Genomic DNA, 19675 nt, shown 5'->3' on the forward strand with positions numbered 1-19675 from the left:
GCCAAAATGCAGCTCTCTGGAGTCTGGCAGAGCTAGAGGAATCTTCTTCCTACTGACTCTCTTCTTCCCAGAACCCTTCTCTCTGATCTGTTTTGASCTCAGAGCTGCAGCCTTCCACCCTGGAAGGTAATTTCAGCAGCTGGTGGAGACCACCCATATTTGCCCACTTATAACCATTTCCTCTGCTGGGTGGCATTTGCAGCATGCTTCAGGTGACAGGGTGGCATCCTGAGCAGGCAGCTTTTGGCTAAATTACATATTGCATGTTATTGATGTTATTGACATTATTGATGCCCGTTTAGGGTAAAAGTTTCTCCATCCTGCTTAGTCACCAGAGAGTGATAATGAGAAGCAGTAACAAACTGTGGGATCCTTAATCCTCCTAGGAAATTCAGAGACTTTGCACCGCTCCAGCTGGAGCCTGAGATACAAGAACATTGTACCTTCCAAGGACTGGCATTTATTAGTTCTGCTTGGAGATGTTGCACTTTGTGCTTCAGGTGTGACATGGGACAGACAGGGCCCAGCAAGGTGGTGGCCGTGGTGCTGTGGCCCTGCAGTGGCCTGGGCTGATGACACAGCTTCAGGAGATGTCTCTCTCTGAGCTGAGGTGCCCAATGGCAAATGGGGCTGAATTCGGAGACGGGTCCCTGAGTTATTCACTATAGAGCCAACACCTCTTGCTGGTCTCAGGGAACCCCAGATATCTGAGATGGAGACATGACTGAGAGCCCAGACTCATCCCACCCCTGGAGAAGGATTCGGGGTGTTCTCCTTTGGGAGGATGGAATGGGGAGCTGGGCGTCTGCAGACATTCCCTGGCTGAGGGTTCACTGATCTGGATCAGGAGACTTTAATGGCCACCTGCAAACCCACACTCACCTTTGGCCCCATTGGGAGATGAGGATGTTCTTCCCTTCGGAGTTCTCTGTGTGTGGAGAAAGAAACCATCTCATTAGAGACCATGTGGAAACGAGTGTCTCTCCAGGCACCTGCAATCTGTAACATCTCAGAGTTGCCCTGTTAAAGGTGTTGGATGCCTCAGCTGGCAGCTATGGAGGGGGCAGTAAAGGCTGGAGCAACTCTTTGGGATTGCTTGGTGTCACATCTGGCTGTGGTGACACCAGCCTGGACCCAGCTGAGCAGCAGCAGCCTCTGTGCTGTGGTTGAAGTTCAGGGACAGTCCCTGTGTCCCCTACAACCATTCCCTCCTATGCTCAGCTTCCCTTGTAAGTACTGCAAACAGACAGAACACAGGAGTTATGGAAATAGTCAGGAAAGGCACTGAGGCTGTTTTCTGATCTATCTCCTGTCTTTTGGGATAATTACAGGATCAATACCAAAACATTCATTCTTCAAGGCTAAATCGTGCACTGGAAGCAGAACGAGTATGATGAAAGGCACCCTCCCTTTTGGTTTGTTTTTATTTGGGATAAAATGCCAAGATGTGCTGAACACTGTTTTGAGTGTCTCCAATCTGATTTTATTAATGAACAATGGGATTTGTTAAGAGTTAYCTGACTTCCTCCTCTCTTGGGACTTGTAGGCCTAACAAGCAGGATGGAAACTTAAAATTGATTAAGACAAAACAATCTGCTCATGCAATGTGAGGGAATTTGCCTGTGATATTGATCCTCTTCAGTATTTGTTTCTCTTCCATTCCAGAACCTGATCTTCTTTGTCTCCATTGAATCATTTCTAACTAAGGTCTCTTCCTACTCTGATTGCTTCTTTCTTGTGGAAGAACAACCTTTGGATCTCTTTCTGCCAGRCACATTGCCCAGGCTGGAAATGGCTCAGTCCAAGAGTTGTCTTGGAGCTGGTTGTTGTTCCCATAGTGTGGATCTGCTCAGGAATATCCCCAACTGGCTGAAGAACAATCTCCCCTTAGCTGGGCTTTTCCAGGGTGATTTTATTCTCAGTCAGGAGAAATCCCTGCTGCTTCCTGAGCAGTGTGACTGAGCCTGGCTGCCGACCTGCCATGAACTTCTGCTGAGGAACCAGCAGGGAAAAGAGACCTTCTCCATCTTTTCCCACAGAACTGCACCTGCATCCCCAGTTTTTCCCAGCTGAAGGAGGGTTTGGGCCTCTATGGAGTGGAGGTGAAGAAAATTGCTTTCCTTGAGTAGCTGGACCAAGTGAACATCTCAGAAAAAGTGCATCTGATTAAAAAATTATAATTAAAAAATATCACCATGATTGCATGGCAGCTGACCTGTTTTTTTTTACCAATCTGTCTCTGCCTCTATACTACCACTCCAGATCCCAGTTCCCAAGGGGGAAGCCCCTTCCTGGTGCAGGATCCATCAGATCTCAGCTCCATTGTGTCTCAGGAGCATGAAAAAAACYGATAGAAAATCACAACATCCTGGATCCAAGGATTTGTGGGGCTCCATAATTTCTAGTTTTAACTTTGTCTTTCCTGTTTCGTTCCTCCTTGTTGCAAGTTTAATGGAAGTTCCTTGGTGCCATGTTTTGATAGAGGTTCAAGCTGATGAAAAGTCTCACAAGGAAGTGATCTTTTATTGCAGTGTAGAAATAAAAGTGGAATGAGGTTCATCCAGCYTTAGACATGGAATGCTTAAGGTCTAACCCCAGACTGTTGTCTCTCATTCCTGCATACCAAGAGAGGCAGAGGTGTTTCCAGAGGGTGGGGCTTCCTGTCCTAAAAAAAAATGTCCAAGACACAAAGTCAAGGTGGTTTTTGGAAGCGCCGATTTCTCTCCACTGACTCCACAGGTGCTTGAATGAGTTATACAGACTGGGTTTAACTTTCTGCCAGTGAGGGCAGTGGAGACCAGAGGTCTTCATGCTGCTTTTTGATATTTTATGTGAAATTCCCTATGGARCTGTTTATCTTATTCACTGCTCTGTGCTGTGTGGAAGGGAACACTTGGATTCATAAGGATTAATGTTTTATCTCACTGTAGGGGCTGCTGGTGGTGATGACATGTCCCTTCCAGACCTTTATTCTTCACATTTCTTTGRCTCAGTCAAAGCAACTCTGTCTATCCTGTGCCTGGAAGTGCTGCTGTCTTGTGGTGATATTTAGCACTTCAAATGTAATGGGTTGAAAAATAATGGGTTCATTATTCAAATTCACAGTTTTGTTGTTCTGTTGGATTGTCTGAATACAAGCAGCCCCTCTACAGAGTTAATCCCTGTGATATGTAGCAAAAATGTGTATAAATAAAYGTGGTTCAACTGGAGACTGATTTCCTGATTCCCCGGTAGAACTCCCCATCAGTCTCCGGGAATAACATCAGCCAGGAATGGCCATGACTGGCCTGGTAAAGCCTGCACACTTTTGGATTCCATCCACTGCTAATGAAGCCTTTCCCATTTGTATCCCATYACTGCTGACAATATTTTGGGTTTGACTCTCCTTGGTCCTGGRCTTTGCAAATTAATGCAGCCAGCACTGCTGTAAGCTGAGATCTGCATGCAGCCTCTGAAGGATTCAGCTGCAAGGGTGCCGAGACTAATCAGGAACTTTTAATTACATTAGTTTCTTTAACTGGAAGCACAGACAAACTTTGTAGTTCAGACCCCCTTMATCAGTCTGAAAGTTTGGACCCTTTTCTAATTTTATGTGGTTAAAACATCAGAGATGGTGCTGAACAAGAACAAGCCAAAAAGAGCAGGACCTTCACATTTCCAAATAAGTGGAAAAACCTTCAGGTCTCTGTATTTCTCCCAAGGCTTCATTCCTGCCCCAAGCCAGAGGAATTCATATCCTTCCTTTGGAGTTGCAGGCACATTCTTTACATCTAACAGGGATGATGACAGTGGTCAGCTTTTATAGGAGTTTGGAGACAGCCAGGGTGAACATCCCCTGGGAGCAGGATGTCTCAGAGCTATTATTAGCTTTTCATAAACTGTTTGTCCATCCCATCACTCCAGACAGGYCTTTTCCCGAGGGATTTGCTCAAGCCTCCCCAGACCATCAGCTGCTCTCACATTTCTGCTTCCACCACCTCTCACATCAAAGGATCCCATGCTGTGGGAAAATCAACGGCCTGAGTTACCTTGTCCTCATGACCTGACAGATGGTTTCACTCCTGTCCACTCACTCATTTGTTTGGGGAATAGTGAACTGGGTCTCTGTTCATTAAACTTCCACTTTGCACACAATCAGGCATCCAGTACCTCAACCCAGCTTTCATTTGCTGTCTCCTTTGCTTATGGAAAGACTGGGCCTGGAATTCATTATCCTCAGTGCCCTCCACTGTGTCTTTTCCATCTTTTACCATCTCTTTTTTTGAGACAGAGAAATTTGTCTAGAGGTGCATTGCGCTCTTTATGTGGCAATGTGATAATAATTTACATTTTATCACTGATTCCTTCCCAGTCACTCCTAGTGCTGACATAGCTGTTTTGGCTGAGCACTCACCCAGCTCCGTATTTCTCTTTGACACAGGATCTGTGGTGACGAGATTGACGCTGGCACCATGACCATCCAGAAGGCCATCCAGCTCCTGTGCTCCTCTGATGACAAGTACCAGGCCATGGGGGCTTACTACCTGCAGCACACCTGCTTCCAGGATGAGTCTGCCAAGCAAGAGGTGAGCAGACTCCTCCAGAGCTCTCCAGGGCTGATGGCACAAGAGAGGGGTGGGACTGGTTTTCCTCAGTGCCAAGGATCCACAGGTTCCCCTGGTTTTCATGAGAGTGCTTTATACCTCATTAGTCAGGCTCAGGTATTCATTAAGTAGATTTTTCAGCTATTAATGGCCACTTTCTCCCAAGAGCAGTTGGTCAGGATTTAACACCTGGAATAGTGTTTGGGTAGCAGAGGAGACTGTTCCCGTTGTCATCATGAGCTGCTGTGGTACAGGGTGATGGGGTTTGGCAGTGTGGAAGGTGCCATTCAGTGTCCTCTCCTGGGGGCAACTGCACCAATTCCACATAAATCTTTTGCTGTCTCAGAGCTGTGGAATCGGAGCCAGACAAAGCTGCCTTAAGTCCCACTGTGGCCTTTGCTGCACATTGCTCAGTGACTCTGCAGCCCTTTTCCAGCCTTTTTCAGCATCCCTTTCCATACTATTTCAGCCACCTGAGCCAATGGGTTTATTAGTGATCATGTACAAAGATAATTTGCACATCCATAGTGGGGGCTACCCCATGCCTGGAAGTGTGCAAGGCTGGGTTGGGCAGCACTTGGAGCAACCTGGGATAGTGGAAGGTGTCCCTGCCATGGCAGGGAGTGGAACTGGATGAGCTTTGAGGTCCCTTCTCACCCAAACCCCTCTGTGTTTCCATGGTATTTGATTACAGAAAAAAACCTTCTTATAGCACAGGTTATTTTTGTGATGCTGTTGCTCTTCAGTTTCTTTGCCAATATGCAGCAAAGGAGGCAGCCTGAAGGATGGATCTGCTGCAGCAATGATGTTGCCAGAGATTATCCCCACCTTGGGTTTATCAAGATGCCAACCTTATAGAGGTGGCTTTCCCTGTCCTGGCACCACAGTGGAGCTGGCAGTGCTGTACCGGTGTGGGGCTGTGCCCCTGTACCCTGGCTGTGCCTGGCTGAGTGCAGGTGCCCAGCCCATGTTCACGTGGCCGATTGTGGGGCAGCCACACCCTTTGTTACCGTTGCAAACCCTCTGTGAGCACTGGGCTGTCCCATCCTTCCCAGAAAGATGTGCCAGAGCAGGTCCGTGACTCACCTCAGCTCACGGTTGTTTTTCTTCCCTCCTGAAAGGTGCTCATTCCCTGCCATTGTCAGCAACCCCCGGCGAGGGGCTGTTTGGGCCAGACTGGGCTCCGGGCGGGATCACGGCCGCTGCAGAGCACGTTCCACAGCAGGAGCACTCGGCATGTGGAGAGCTCAGCTGCAGGGATTTGCCTTCAAAGCTCCGTGCCCTGTTTGTGGTGTCCTGCGGTCTGGGCTCCCTCCACTGCCTCTGGCTGAGCTCGAGGGTGGTGACACTGGTCATGACCATCCCTCTGAGCTCAGCCTGTGATCTCAGGATGCAGATAAATGACCACAGCATGTCATTAGATGGCTATAAATGGCTGTGCACAGAGGCAGGGCAACATTTCCACCTGGTGCAAACTGTGGAGGTGGGTGAAAGTTTACAGGAGCACATTTCCGTCGGCAAAGCCCTATGTCCATGGCCATTGCTCATAGCCAGCCACTCCTGAACCTCCAGGCAAGGAGCTTTGTGCTCATGACCTATGGCCTGAACCAGATTTGTCATCTCTGGCCCTTGTTCTCCAGCTTCCCCAGGATGGGCCGTGCAACCCCTGGCACTGCCAGGGCATTTCTGGGTGCCCCTGTCCCAGGGGTGTCTGGTGCTCTGCGCTGATAACATGAGTCTGTCCTGGTGCCATGCTCATGGCAGGTGTCTGTTCTGTGTCCTGTGTCTGTCTCAGAACTCCATGCTCATGTCCCGTGTCTGTCCTGTATCTGTCCCATGTCTGTCCCAGTGCTCCATGCTCATGTCCCGTGTCTGTCCTGTATCTGTCCTGTGTCTGTCCCGCATCTGTCCCATGTCTGTCCCAGTGATCCATGCTCATGTGCCATGTCTGTCCCGTGTCTGTCCCAGTGATCCATGCTCATGTGCCATGTCTGTCCTGTGTCTCTCTTGGGCAGGTCTATAGGCTGGGGGGCATTGCCAAGCTGGTGGAGCTGCTCCGCAGCCAGAACCAGAACGTGCAGCGGGCGGCGGCAGGAGCCCTCCGGAACCTGGTGTTCAAGAATCCCACCAACAAGATCGAAACCCGGCGGCAGAACGGGATCAGGGAGTGCGTGAGCCTCCTCCGCAGGACGGGAAACACTGAAATTCAGAAACAGCTCACAGGTACTGGGAGCTGCTCAGCTCCAGCAGGGCCCGGGCTCCCCCTGCCTGGGGTCTGTAGCCCTGGTGATGCCCTAGCACAGAGAGGTGTTTTGTGCTCCTCTTGCTCCAAAGGGTCACCTGAACCAGAAGGCAGAGGAGGTCCTGGCCCTTCCATGTTCCATAAAGATTCCTCACTTCCTAAGTGCATGTTGGGAAGCACTTGCCCCAGGTTCCCCCCCACCCCCCCTAGTTGTGGTCACTCTGCCATTTCCACACTTGGCTCCACCCCTGGCCTCTGTGCTGTTCCCAGGGAAGGCCAAGGGAGCTGCTACCCCCAACAGGGTTGGCTGGGTTCTTTCATTGGTGCCTTGTCTTTTCCTGAGGAATTGATGGGAGTTTTTTCATCCAGGTCAACCTCAGCTGTGTCCCAGGTTTATGGGCAAGCCTTTCCAAGATCCCTGAAAAGATGCCCACCACTGCAACCGAACGGCAATAAACAGCAATTTTGAGAGGAGGGAGGATACTTAAACGCCCACCTCCACATGGGCCCATCCTGTCTGTCTCCTATAGGAGTGGACAGGGGCTGGGGTTTATGGCAGCCTTTGCACCCTCAGCCCAGAGGGGTGAAGGGAAGAAGGATTTTGGTGCTGGAATCACTTTGACCTAAACAAGGTTTCCAATGCACAGGACCCTGAGCTTGTGTCCCACCTCCTTCCTAGGACTGCTCTGGAACCTCTCCTCAACTGATGAGCTAAAGGAAGAATTGATACAGGAGGCCCTGCCTGTGCTGACAGACTGTGTTATCATCCCTTTCTCGGGCTGGTCTGATGGCGGCTGCAACAGGACACGAGAAATTATTGACCCAGAAGTGTTCTTCAATGCCACAGGGTGTTTGAGGTGAGTCACCAGGCAGGGACTGACTGCAGCTTGTGTCTGTGGGCAAAAGCTGAAGCCTTCTAAATCCTCTTACAATGAGCTGAATTCATGCTCATTACAGTTGTGTTAATGGAAAATTCTCATTGAAAAGGTTTTCCTAAGAGAAGGTGCAGAAAAAAACTGCATGTAAAATATTTTCTAGTAGCTTTTTAGTAAGTTTGTTCTTGCTAAATCTCCTCAAAAATACAGAAATTGCTTTATGCAATACTGAAACCCTTCAGTGTTCAGCTCAGCCCAGGAAAGTAGACAGATTTTACCTTTAGAGTTTTGAGGCTTCTGCAGAAAACAAACTGGTTTGGGGTTTACATGACAAAAGGCCAGAATTCTCTAAGTGGGGAAAATGAGGATTTTCCCACTTCTTCTCATAACTGTTTTAACACAGAGCAGTCCCATTGTCCTGGACTTTTCCAAGCTCTTTTCATCAGGAGACTCAGCTATGAAACAGGAGGTGCAGACTGAGCCCAGAGTAGTTTATTTTGTTCAAGAGAAACCAAAGCCCTTTTGTAGAGGATCTTCGCCCTGACTTGCTGTTTCTTCTACCTCCCTCCTCCACTTGGATGCAAGCTGCTTGTCTCAATGGGAACAAGTGGGGCAAAAAACCTGCCCTGTATAATGAGGTACTTTCATCAAGGGAAGCTCTCCCCGAGGGAGGCAGCGCCGGCCGCGCCCTTCCCAGACACGCAGCTCGCAGGAGCTGGAGCTGCTTATGAAACGAGAGGCTGAGCATGGCAGGCCCTTTGGAGACCTGATACCATCGGCTTCTGCGGCTGGGAACCGTGTCTGGGAGATAGGGAGTGCTGCTCCCTCCTTCCCTGTCCTGGAAGGCAGCTCCCCTGAGCAGCTGAGGCTTGGGACGTGTGGGGTACGGTAGGTGTGTGGTGCTCTGCTTTAAGGCCATCCCAACTCACCAACACCATAAAATATCCCATTAAAATGAGGGAAACACAATGGCAACAGCTTGTAAAAACTCTGTGGAGTTGAACTCAAGGCAGGGTCTGCCTCCTGAGACTGATCTCAGGCTGTAGCAGCAGTGCCAAACACCCCAAAGAACAGTGACAGGATCAAGTCAGCAAGGGAGCTCCAGAGGGAGCAGGACTGGGGAGTAGGGAGAGTGAGGGAAGCTGGGGGTTGGATCCAGAGCCCCTGCTCCGAGGGCTGAGCCAGAAATGCTCTGAGTCACTGCCCTGCCACATCAGAACACAGGGATGAGAACAGCCCTGGGTTTGCCCTGGGCCCAAGCCATTGCTGCTCAAGCATTTCTGGATTGCAGATGAATCCATGTTAATGAGGAGGCTGCAAATCACAGTGAACATCAGATCCAGTTCTGGAACGCCTGCAGTGAATATCTCACAACCACTGCCAACCTCTCTTTGTTTTTCATTTGCAAGCTACAAGGCAATAAAACAGGGAAGAAAAACCCAGAACAAAACAACAAAACCCATATCCTGTTACTGGAAAAACTCCCCTGTCTTGACAGTCACCAGTGTCCAGGAACCCATTTCAGCCTCACAGATGGCCAGAGCCAGTCCCTCTGGCCAGAACCATTGCTGCTACAGCATCTCCACCCCATTTCCCACACAGGCATTGCTGCTGTCCTTGGGTAGGTTTGTGTTTACAACCCTGTGTGCCTTCTTATGATCACAGCAATCCCCATGGGCTTTAGCCAGTTTTCCCTGTGGAAGCTCCTCCCAGGGGATAGTCTGTAGTGGCACATGCAGAGTCTCTGAGGCAGCCTCCTGCTGGTGACTGTCCCTAGGAGGGTGCCTTCTGTCCAGAGCTCCTTACAGGACGTGTTCCTGGTGAAATCAGTCCTAAAGAGCAGCAAGAGAGCTGTGCACTGGTACAGTCCCCCCAAAGGCTTCCAAAACAAGAGCAATCTATCATCCTTGCTGAACCTGCCAAAAAATCCCTGAATTTAGTGACAGCCATAGCCAGAATAGAGCCCAATTGACCCTCTCTCCTCCTTGTCCCCTGCCATGCTCCTCAATGGCTTCTCAGGAACCTGAGCTCTGCAGACATGGGGCGCCAGACCATGAGGAACTACCCCGGCCTGATTGACTCGGTCATGACTTATGCCCAGAACTGTGTGGCCTCCAACCGCCCTGATGACAAGGTACCAGTGCTGCCCCGGGTTGTCCAGCCCCACAGATAACAATGGCAACCTTGGGAATGCCTCAAAATCCCTTTCCAACAAACACTAGGTGGGGAGGGGGGCTGGACTCTCTGGCTTCTCTTGTCCAAACCCCAGTGGGATCTTTTGGAGGGTTGCAAGTCATCAGGGCTCTGGGCCTGAAGTAGAGCTGGAATTTACTATTTTCCTTTACCAAACACAGAGGAACAGTAAAATACTTGGCCCCTGTATGCTCCCCTCCCCACAATTTCATTGTTTGATCCAACCACTCTCACACCCTCTTTTCCTGTTTGCCACCTTGTCTGTGGCAGTGAGACCTCCCGAGGTTGTCTGGGTCAGCAGCTCCCTCCCTGAGATCCTCACTGCAGCGTCTCTGTGTTCTTCCTTCACGTCTGTTCCAGCTCCTTCCCTCCCACCCCTCACTCCCTGAACCAGGATCAGGAGCATCTGTGGTGTTAAAAAGCTGATTATGAGCCAGTCCATGTCCTTTCTGGTGCTTCTCCGTAGTTTTTTACCTAATGTGATGTTTGCATTTTTCTTCTGGGGGTGATGCAGTCTGTGGAGAACTGCATCTGCATCCTGCACAACCTCTCCTACCGCCTGGATGCTGAAGTTCCCAACAAATACACCCAGCTCAACCACATGGCCCGGAGCGTTTACACGGACAAGACTCTCACAGGCTGCTTCAACAGTAGGAGTGGGAAGATGGAGGTAGGATGGGTAGGATGTACCACAGAGGGATAATTGGGAATGTGATATTCAGTCCCAGGCAGGGGCTGCAAGGGAAGAGCAGGATCTGAGCTCCCCATTCCTTGTGTCTTTGCAGAATGATGAGTATGGGGTCCCCCTTCCTGAGGAGGATTTCAAGCCCAAAGGCCCCAGCTGGCTCTACCACTCAGATGCCATCCGCACCTACCTGTCCCTGATGGATCAGAGCAAGAAGGATGCCACCCTGGAAGCTTGTGCTGGAGCTCTGCAGAACCTCACTGCAAGCCGAGGGCTGGTAAGAGCTTCACCCTCTTCCACACGTGTGCACCCAAATGTGTCAGTTCTTCCATGGAATCAGAGAATCAGTAAGGTTGGGAAGATCTCTAAGGTCACCAATCATCATCACTTCACAGCCATGAAAAAGTACAGTGTCCTCCTTAACACTCAGGGCACCACAGCCAGTCTTTCCACAGTGCCTGATCCCATATGATGTTTATTAATTCCAGACCCAGGGTCTCATGAGGGGCTACAGTCAGCATCCCAAGGATTTATCCCAGATCCATACACTGGGTTTGGAAGCTTCCCCAGTCTGTTGATCACACTACCAGCAGCTGCTGGTGTTGGTGCCCTCCACTAGGGCAGCAGTGAGGGTAAGTCCAGATATGCACCCAGATGTGATGATAGGAGAAGGGCTGTGCCACCACCCATGTGTGTGCTCCAAGGGGAGGTGGCTCTAATGACAGGGCGGGTTGTGCTGTGGATTGCGGCTTGTCCACACCTCAGAGCTGCCTGGGTAATAGCTGTGACAGATGTCCTGACCTGTGGGCACAGCAGCGTGGCAGTGCTAGGGGCTGAGTGACACTCTGGCACCGTGAGGGACACGTCACAGCCTCAGCTCCATGGGGCCATGTCGCTGCCCTGGGCAGGTCCTCGCAGGCTGTCTCCACTGGGACAGCCCCTGACTTGTCTGTTTGTGCCCAACTCCATCAATCCCAATTCAAATAAGATGGATGGGGAGATAAAGAGATAATGATTCCATAGGTAGGAGAGGCGTGTCACGTGTGGGGAGTGTTCCACCCAGAGACATGGGTGACTCACCCGGAGCATTCCCTGCTGGGATGGCATTACCCTGCCAGCTCTGATCTTCTTTTGTCACACGGATTTCCATGCTAAATAATTGGGATCCTTGATTTTTGGCAATTTAACCAAGCAATGCCATGAACCAGAAGGTGGAGAGAGGCTGTCACACACGGGTAGAGCTGGTCAGAGAAATGGGGCTGGAGTTTTGCACTCCAGGGAAAAGTTCAACGATCAACAACATTGCACAAGGGACAAACAACCAAACCCAGCTCTGACAGAGCTGGAGCAACTTAATTCAGCCTCCTGGAATGGAATGGCTGAAATTTGTCTGGATGTGCAAAGTGGCTCCTCCCATCAAGGGTCTCATTCCAGCTCAGAGTTGGAGCTGGATTTGTTGGGTGTCTTGGATTAGAGACAAGTTTAGGAGAAACCGATCTGGAATTAGTGCTTCCTCCAAAGCAAAGGGGCCCTGCTGCCTCTAGAGGAAAAGAGGTTTGATTCTTCCTCCCCCCAAAGATATGAAAGGAATGTTTTGGATGAAAGTGAAGAAAACTTTATTTAACAGAGTGCCCAAAAAATGAATAACTTATAAATACATATATATATTGAACCTTTGGTCTCCTCACTGCAAAGAAAGCTGTTGGATTTTTAGAGTTCTTTCACTGGCTTGGCTTCTCCCGAGGTGCAGAGCCAGGCTGTGGTGTCCCCACAGCCTCTCTGCTGGTGGCCTGGTTCTCAGACCCAAAGCTAAGCTGAACAGTTCCAGAAGAAAGCAAACAAGCAGTCCCAGGGTTGCCATTGCAGTCCAGGGAAAAGCCTCTCACTGCAGTTCACAAGAAGCAAGCTAGCTAGCAAGAATTTGTGAGGGTAACTCCTCCATGCTGCAAACCCAGCCACCAGAAGAGAGTCCTTGAACTAAAAAAAAAACTACTCCCACTGGGGCTCCCCGGCTCCCAGCCCTTCTCCCAGATCCAGCTTACAGCTGCAGGATCCATTTCTGGGCATAAAGCAGACGATAGGGGAACACAATATTATCATAAAATCACCCCAAGACATGGGGTTTGCTGTCACTTGATAGAAGGGGAATCTGGTGATGAGCTTACAGAGCTTGCTGTGATCCTTTAACTCATAGAAGATGGCTTTGAATGTCCTTCAGCTGCACTTTACGTACCACAGTCCTGCTGGTGTGAATGTGGAGCAGGGCACATGCGAGCCCCAGAGCATGGGAAGGAAACTGGGTCACAGGCCCCTGGCAGAGGGTTGTTTGCCAGCCCCTTCTCTCCATTCCCATATCACTGTTGAGGGACATGTGTCTCCAGCCACCTTTCTGGTGGGGCAGTAGCTGAGAAGTTCAGTTAAAGCCCTGTCAATAAGGGCAGTTTTCTCAGGGGATATGCTTGAACTCATCTGCCCTGGCTGCACCCTGAGACTTTCTACATTTACAAGCATGAGATCACATCTAACATGAGTATTCTTGGTCCTCAGATTGCTTTTTAAAGGCGTCCCTTGCCTGTTCCTGCTCCTCCCAGCCCACTGTGGCATGGCAGGGAGCTGTGAAGGGCCAGGACAGGGAGCTGCCAGTGGGTTGTGAAAGGCAAGGGCAACATGGACATAAAGGCAAAACTTCTCCAATATTTGGAAGGTCAGCTAGGTGATCAGCTGCTCCACTGGGGCTCCAGAGAACATCAGAACCAGCTGCGTCACAGCAGATGGGAGGCTGACTTCTCAAATATCACAGAATCATGGAATCATTAAGGTTGGAAAAGCCCTCTGAGATCACCAGATCCAACTGTACCCCATATTCACCACCAACCCATGTCCCCAGGTGCCCCATCAATGCATTTTTTTAACATTCCCAGGGATGGTGACTCCATCACTGCCCTGGACAGCTGTGCCACTGCTTGACAATTGCTTTGGTGAAGAAATTTTCCCCAATATCCAATCTAAACCTCCCCTGGGGCAGCCTGACACCATTTCCCCTTGTCCTGTCCCTTGTTCCCAAAGAGCACAGCCCAAAATCCCCCTGGCTGCACCCTCCTGTCAGGGAGTTGTGGGAGTTTCCCTCTGAGCCTCCTTTTCTCCAGGCTTCCATAGCTGTGGGACAGAGAGGTAAAATTGACACAGTAGTTGGGATTATGGCAGCAGGAGAATGGATTATACAGGGGTCATTTTATGGTCCAGTCACATTCCTCCAGCCCTGACCATTGTGCCCCTGGCACTGGAAGTCATGGCCATCTCTGCTGTCCCTCAGATGTCCAGTGCCATGAGCCAGTTGATTGGGCTGAAGGAGAAGGGGTTGCCCCGCATCGCTCGGCTGCTCCAGTCCAACAGCTCAGAGGTTGTCCGGTCCGGGGCCTCTCTGCTGAGCAACATGTCCAGGCATCCTGTGCTCCACAAAACCATGGGTAAGTTCTTCCCCCAAGCTGGATTGCAGCTTTCAGCCCTATGGGACCTGCCCAGCTCCCTTTGTAAGCCCCATAARGAGACTTGGCCAAGCTCCAGAACTGGGTAGTGTCATTTCCTTTGGCCCCAAGGACAGTCACCAGTGCTGTGGGACAGGTGCTGTGCTTTACAGACCGTGACAAACCTGCAGGACCATGAGGGTGACAGTGTTTTGGGAACTGAGTTGGCCTTGAGTGCCCATGGCCAACAGCACTGCCCTTCCAAAGGCCTGCAGCCCTGCTTTTGTCTTGGAAAAATCCACTGATGACGATTGTGCCATCACTGTCCAACGCTGCTAGTGCCTCCCTGCAGGGATAATTCTGATTGGTGTTAACACAAATAGAGTAATTCACTTGTGCCAGATTGTGTTGAGTTGTTGATTGGAACATTCCTCCACCTCTTTAGCTCACCAGGTGCTCCCAGATGTGTCCCGTCTCCTGTCATTCCAGTCTGGAAACACCAGCAGCTATGGGGAGATCATGACATCGGCTTGTTACACTCTGAGGAACCTCATCATGTCCAGCCCCCACCTGGGAAAGTCTTACCTGTCCAGCAACTTGTTAAATAATGTAGTGAGCCTATGCCGGAATGGGTGAGTGTGGGGCAGGAGTCAAGGGCAGGGACATAGCCAGACTCAGCCCAGAGCCTTCCCAACACCTTTCAGAGCCAGAGCAGAGCATTGTTCCTTCCTAGCAAAGGAACTGGGCATGTGGGTGGGTAGAAATCCTCAGCACTGGTTTTTTGGAAACAGGCAGGAGCCATCCAAGGTGCAATTTGCAAAAGGGCCTCTGGAAATTTTCTGGTTAAATTTTAGGAAATTCTAAAAAGAGCTGAAGCAACAACATCTTAAAGTCTGTGAAAAATAGTATTTACAGAGCTTATAAAAAAGTGACTTTTTACACAAGCAGATAGTGACAGGACAAGGGAGAATGATTTCAAACAAAAAGAAGAGAGATTTATACTGGATATTAGGAATAAATTCTTCCCTGTGAGGGTGGGGAGGCCCTGGCACAGGATGCCCAGAGAAGCTGGGGCTGCTCCTGAATCCCTGGAAGTGTTCAAGGCCAGGCTGAATGGGGCTTGGAGCACCCTGGGATAGTGGAAGTTGTCCCTGTGTATGGCAGTGAGTGGCACTGGATGGTACCTTCCGACCCAAACCAGTCTGGGATTTTCTGATCTATGAACATTCCAGCCCTCGGAACAGGGGATGTCAGTCACTTCCTGGCTCCCGGGCTTCCCTCAAACTGTGTCACAGAGGTCAGGTCTGGAGTTCAACACTACAGGTTCGCAAGGATTGTACTTAACTTTTAATGTGCAAATCTGTTCATCTTTTTGTTGAATCATCCTCCTCAAGATGCAGCTCTGGGGGAACACAGGAATTATTTTAAGTACCTCCCTGGTCTACTCCTGTATTTTACACCAGCTGAGCAATCTCATCATATTTTACCACTTTCTATTTTAGGACTTGGTTTGGGATTTGGTGGTAGGAATTCTGTCCTGTTTGTTATCCATGTTCCCTGAAGCAAAAGCCTGTCAAGCCTTGCCAAGCTCTGTGTTCATTTCTGGCTAGACTGGTGTAAAACTTCCATTATCTTTGACTATGTTCTCTCCTTCCAAGGCTTTCATCTCTCCTGCCATCTGCCTTTGTTCTAAAATGCCTTAGACAAGTAACTCATTGTTTTCTGTTGTGAAAACCATTTGCATGCCTTCATCATCCTTTGATAAAGCTCTTCCAATCCACCTCTTGTTCCATGGTAGAGACGCTGTCAGTCATTACATGGGGCGTCCTTGTTTAGTTTGGGCCTGGGCCAAGGAGTATTGCTCTGTTTGCTCCTTTTATTTGTTTCCACTCTCCAATGAGCCCAATTACCACGAAACCCAGCCTCTTCCTAAGCCCTGGTTGTTTTGAATGGAATTTACTGGTGCTGAAGTCCCGCTGTGGCTGCTTCAGACCAGTGCTCAGTGATTTGCTGCTCCAGCACAACCTTGCTCAACCCGGACTGGGAACAGTTTAATTGCCTTGGCTGCTTGGGATGAGTTGGTTGGCAGTGACTCACTGAACTGAGAGGAGTTACCAAACTCTGAAGATGTCCCCAGTCCTCCCTGGATTACAAAGTCCTCCTGAGAAACTCCCCAGTTCTTACAATGTCCAAAACTCAAGCTATTCCTTTTCCTCCATTATTTTTTTTTGTCCCCAAAGATTTTATGGTGTTCAACTCTTAGGGGAAAAAAGGTGAACAATTTCCACCCCAGACTAATCTTACATGTTCAAATCACATTAATTCAGGCTGTTCCAGCAGAACAGATATTGGAGAGGCTTTGGACTCTTGCTAGGTCACAAGGTGACATTTTCATGTGTAGCCTGTGAAGATAAACAAAAAAATTAGGGTGGGATTTGTCCAGTCCCATATCAGAAAGAGTCTCCCCCTCTTCAGTGGCAATAAGCAAATACCCCACCTCTGCTGGGGGCTGGCTGAAGCCCCCAGATCCCCACAGTTGTTCTGAATGTGGTGAGTCGGAATCACCAAGCTCTTCCTTCCCAGCACGGCAGGCAGCAGAGAGAGGGGGGACAGAGGGGGCTCAGGGGTGACMCAGTTGCCAGGGAGGACACAGGGACACTCTGTACCCTGTCAGGATTTTGCCATTTTCTCTGTTAATCTTCCTCATTTCCCTGTGGACATTCTCTGACCCCCAGGCTGGGGTTGGTGTCTGGGTGCTCCCTCCCACAGATCCTGCCCTGTGTTTCTGAGCTGGGATCTCACTGCATTCCCAGCTGCAAATCAGGAGCTCAACCTGCTCAAACTACTTTAGAGTCATGGTTCAGAAAGAGACTCAGGGTTCCAGAGCAGTGAGTTATGGATCTTGCCTTTCCCATGTTTCTGTCTTCTCACGTTTCCTGTAGCTGGATTCTGACTGAAAGGCAGAAAGGGTTCAGCAGTTTATCTGATGGATGTGGTTTCTTCTCCTTCCTGGAGCATCCCAATTAAAGAATTGCCGGTGTCTCCTGCAGATGCTCTCATCTCTGACACAGGGTTCACGGTCATATGGGGTTTCTTTACTCTTCATTATTTTTAATCCAAGTACACTCCAGAGTGTGCTCAAGGAAATTGAATATTTCCTTCAATTTTTGGTGATATTTCTGAAAATCAGTCTACTGGACTGATTATTGAGGTGTTTGCTTTCCTTTTATTTTTTTTTCTCCAACTGTCTGAAAAACATTCCTCTGCTCATTTTCCATTTTACTAATTAAATTATCATTTTTCTCATTAATTCTACTGGCTACACTCAAAGTTTTTCCCAAACTCTCTCCCTGTACTTTAGAGCATCACATTTACAGTGCATGCCTTTACCATGGATTTATTTTTTGTTTCTCTTTGTTCCTTCACTTTTCATACCTTTTCTATTGCAGAGTTTTATTTTGCAGTTCAGTTCTACCACAGCATTTTACCAAAACTATACTTTCAAGAAACTCAGTTCTTCCCTTGATTGTTCCCTATGGAAGAGGGTTCTTGTCACCCACACTTCTCCAATTTCCCCTTTCTTCCAAAGATTGCACATTGATATGAATTTTATGATCTTTTCACACCCTGAAGAAATCCTTATTTTGGGAATTCCTTTGCAGAGAAATGCCTCAAAATTTACTGGATGTGGTTTCATCCCTGTCCTCCTACACTCCAAGTGTGGAGTTGGGGTTCCTCACAACCAGTTGGTCCCATTTCTGGCAGCCTTTTGGGGACTGTTCAGGGAATGTTTTGAGGATTGTTTTTGAGGACACATTTCTGTGGAGCTGTGTCAGACAGGGAGGGTCCTGAGCCTGGTCCCATTCCTCTCCATCACTCTGGGTGGGACTGATGCCTAAAACAAGGCTCACCTGAAACAGAGGCCAGACAAAGTTAAGAGAATAAAAGCAGACAAATTTAATCCAGGTCTACGGGTACATTGAGGGCAGGCAAAGCCTCCTCCTGAGGCTACACCCAAAATGGACCCCGAGTCACGAGATCTTCACCTTTTATAAGTTCTGTCTCAAGAACACATCGGGCCCCAATTCTCCAATGACACCTTCAAGTGGTGATATCAATGCCCCCAAGCTTGCTCCCCCCAGTTTTCTGTTGTTTTCATATTTTGGGGCTCTGAGGTGGTGAAGTGTCCTTGGATTTCAGGCCCAGAGAGGAACTGTTTTGTCTAAAGATGGAAGAAAAGTAGCTTTAGTACTGTACACTGGAGAAGTACAAGAATACAGATATATGAAAATATAGAAGCTAAAAATCCTAAGGCATCAGGACAAGCTGGGTCTGCTGCCCTGAGCCCCAAGCTCCCACAGCTCCCACAGCTCCCACAGCCAGGACAAGGCCCAGGAGTTGGAGAGCAGTGACGGGAGCCAGCAGGGAAGGGATATCTGGGTATGAAATGTTCCAAAATTCCCAGAGGTCCTGTGATGACTCACGGTTTCGAGCAGTTACGTGAGCAGGTATCTGTTCCCTCGTGCTGAGTCAGGGCTCTGAATTGCTCGCAGATGTTGTTATTGCAAACGCTCCCATCCCTCATCCTCTGCAGGCAGCTCCAAGCCCGCTCCTCTGCCCTCTCCCAGGAGATCCACCCACACTGCCCCTGGACACCACAGTGAAGCGCTGGCACCACTGCCCTTCTCTCAAGTTTCAGACTCAGCCCAGTTTTATGCCCATTTTCCTCCCCTCTCTTTCATTTGCCCTGCTCTGGTCACAGCTGTCACACAACCTTGCTGAGGGAGCAGGGAGGGTGTTACTGCCAGTCCTGCTGGTGGCTAGCCTGGCTCCAGCTGGAGCTGGCTTTGTCCCAGGCTGTCAGCAGTGTCTGTGGGGTGCTGCTCTGGGCCTGCCATAATCCTCCTGCTGCTTTCATCTTCCCAGCTCCTGTCCGAAAGCAGCTGAGGCTGCTCGGCTCCTCCTGACAGACCTTTGGTCCAACAGGGAGCTCCAGAGTGTGCTCAAGCAGGTAAGGACAGCCCTCGTGGGTCCGGGAGTCAGGAACGGCCCTGGGTTGTTCACTGGCTGTAGTGGGGAGCTGGCAAAGGCCCTGATCAGCAGCGAGGGGCAGGTATCAGGAAGAGCCCAGGGCACCCACCTGGGGTCTGAGCAGAAGGCAGGGCTCACTGCTGGCACTCATTCTGGGGACAAAGCGGGTGGTGAGGTGGCTGTGGCAGCACCTTCCTCCTTGGCGATGGTGCTGGTGCAGGGGGATCCTCCCCAGCACAGCCCCCTCGTTCTGGGCTGCGACTCACTGGCCGTTCTGCCTTCCTTTAGGGGATTCCCTTCATTGCAGTCCATTGGGGCCCGACAGATCCCTGCCGAGGTCCCTCCTCTCTTTCCCCCCATTTTCTTCTGTGTTCATAGCCCTGCTCTGTGCTTACATCCACCCTGCAGGCAGGGTAAACTTGCAAACCAGGAGGAGGAGTAGTTGCGATGTGTTTTACTCCCTGCAGCAGAAGCTGGGAAAGTGCACAGCCAGGCGGGCACTGAGCCAGCCCCAGCTCCCAACTCCAGCCCCAGCTCCAGCCCCAGCTCCCAACTCCAGCCTCAGCTCCCAACTCCAGCCCCAGCTCCAGCCCCAGCTCCAG

At 49.9% G+C, this 19675-nt stretch overlaps 1 protein-coding gene across 1 annotated transcript in view; it reads left to right on the forward strand.

Moving 5' to 3' along the window:
- PKP1 (plakophilin 1) overlaps window positions 1–19675 on the forward strand; it is a 46484-nt gene that overhangs the window by 23101 nt on the left and 3708 nt on the right. The window contains exons 4-12 of the mRNA XM_057374412.1: window positions 4421–4565; window positions 6599–6806; window positions 7505–7682; window positions 9720–9834; window positions 10408–10563; window positions 10679–10855; window positions 13892–14045; window positions 14488–14674; window positions 18969–19053. Coding sequence (XP_057230395.1) covers window positions 4421–4565; window positions 6599–6806; window positions 7505–7682; window positions 9720–9834; window positions 10408–10563; window positions 10679–10855; window positions 13892–14045; window positions 14488–14674; window positions 18969–19053 — 1405 coding nt within the window. The remainder of the gene's footprint in view (window positions 1–4420; window positions 4566–6598; window positions 6807–7504; window positions 7683–9719; window positions 9835–10407; window positions 10564–10678; window positions 10856–13891; window positions 14046–14487; window positions 14675–18968; window positions 19054–19675) is intronic.

The sequence above is a fragment of the Malurus melanocephalus genome, unplaced genomic scaffold, assembly GCF_030028575.1.
Source record: "Malurus melanocephalus ecotype Western Australia unplaced genomic scaffold, MMel_1.1 scaffold_224, whole genome shotgun sequence".
Taxonomy (NCBI): domain Eukaryota; kingdom Metazoa; phylum Chordata; class Aves; order Passeriformes; family Maluridae; genus Malurus; species Malurus melanocephalus.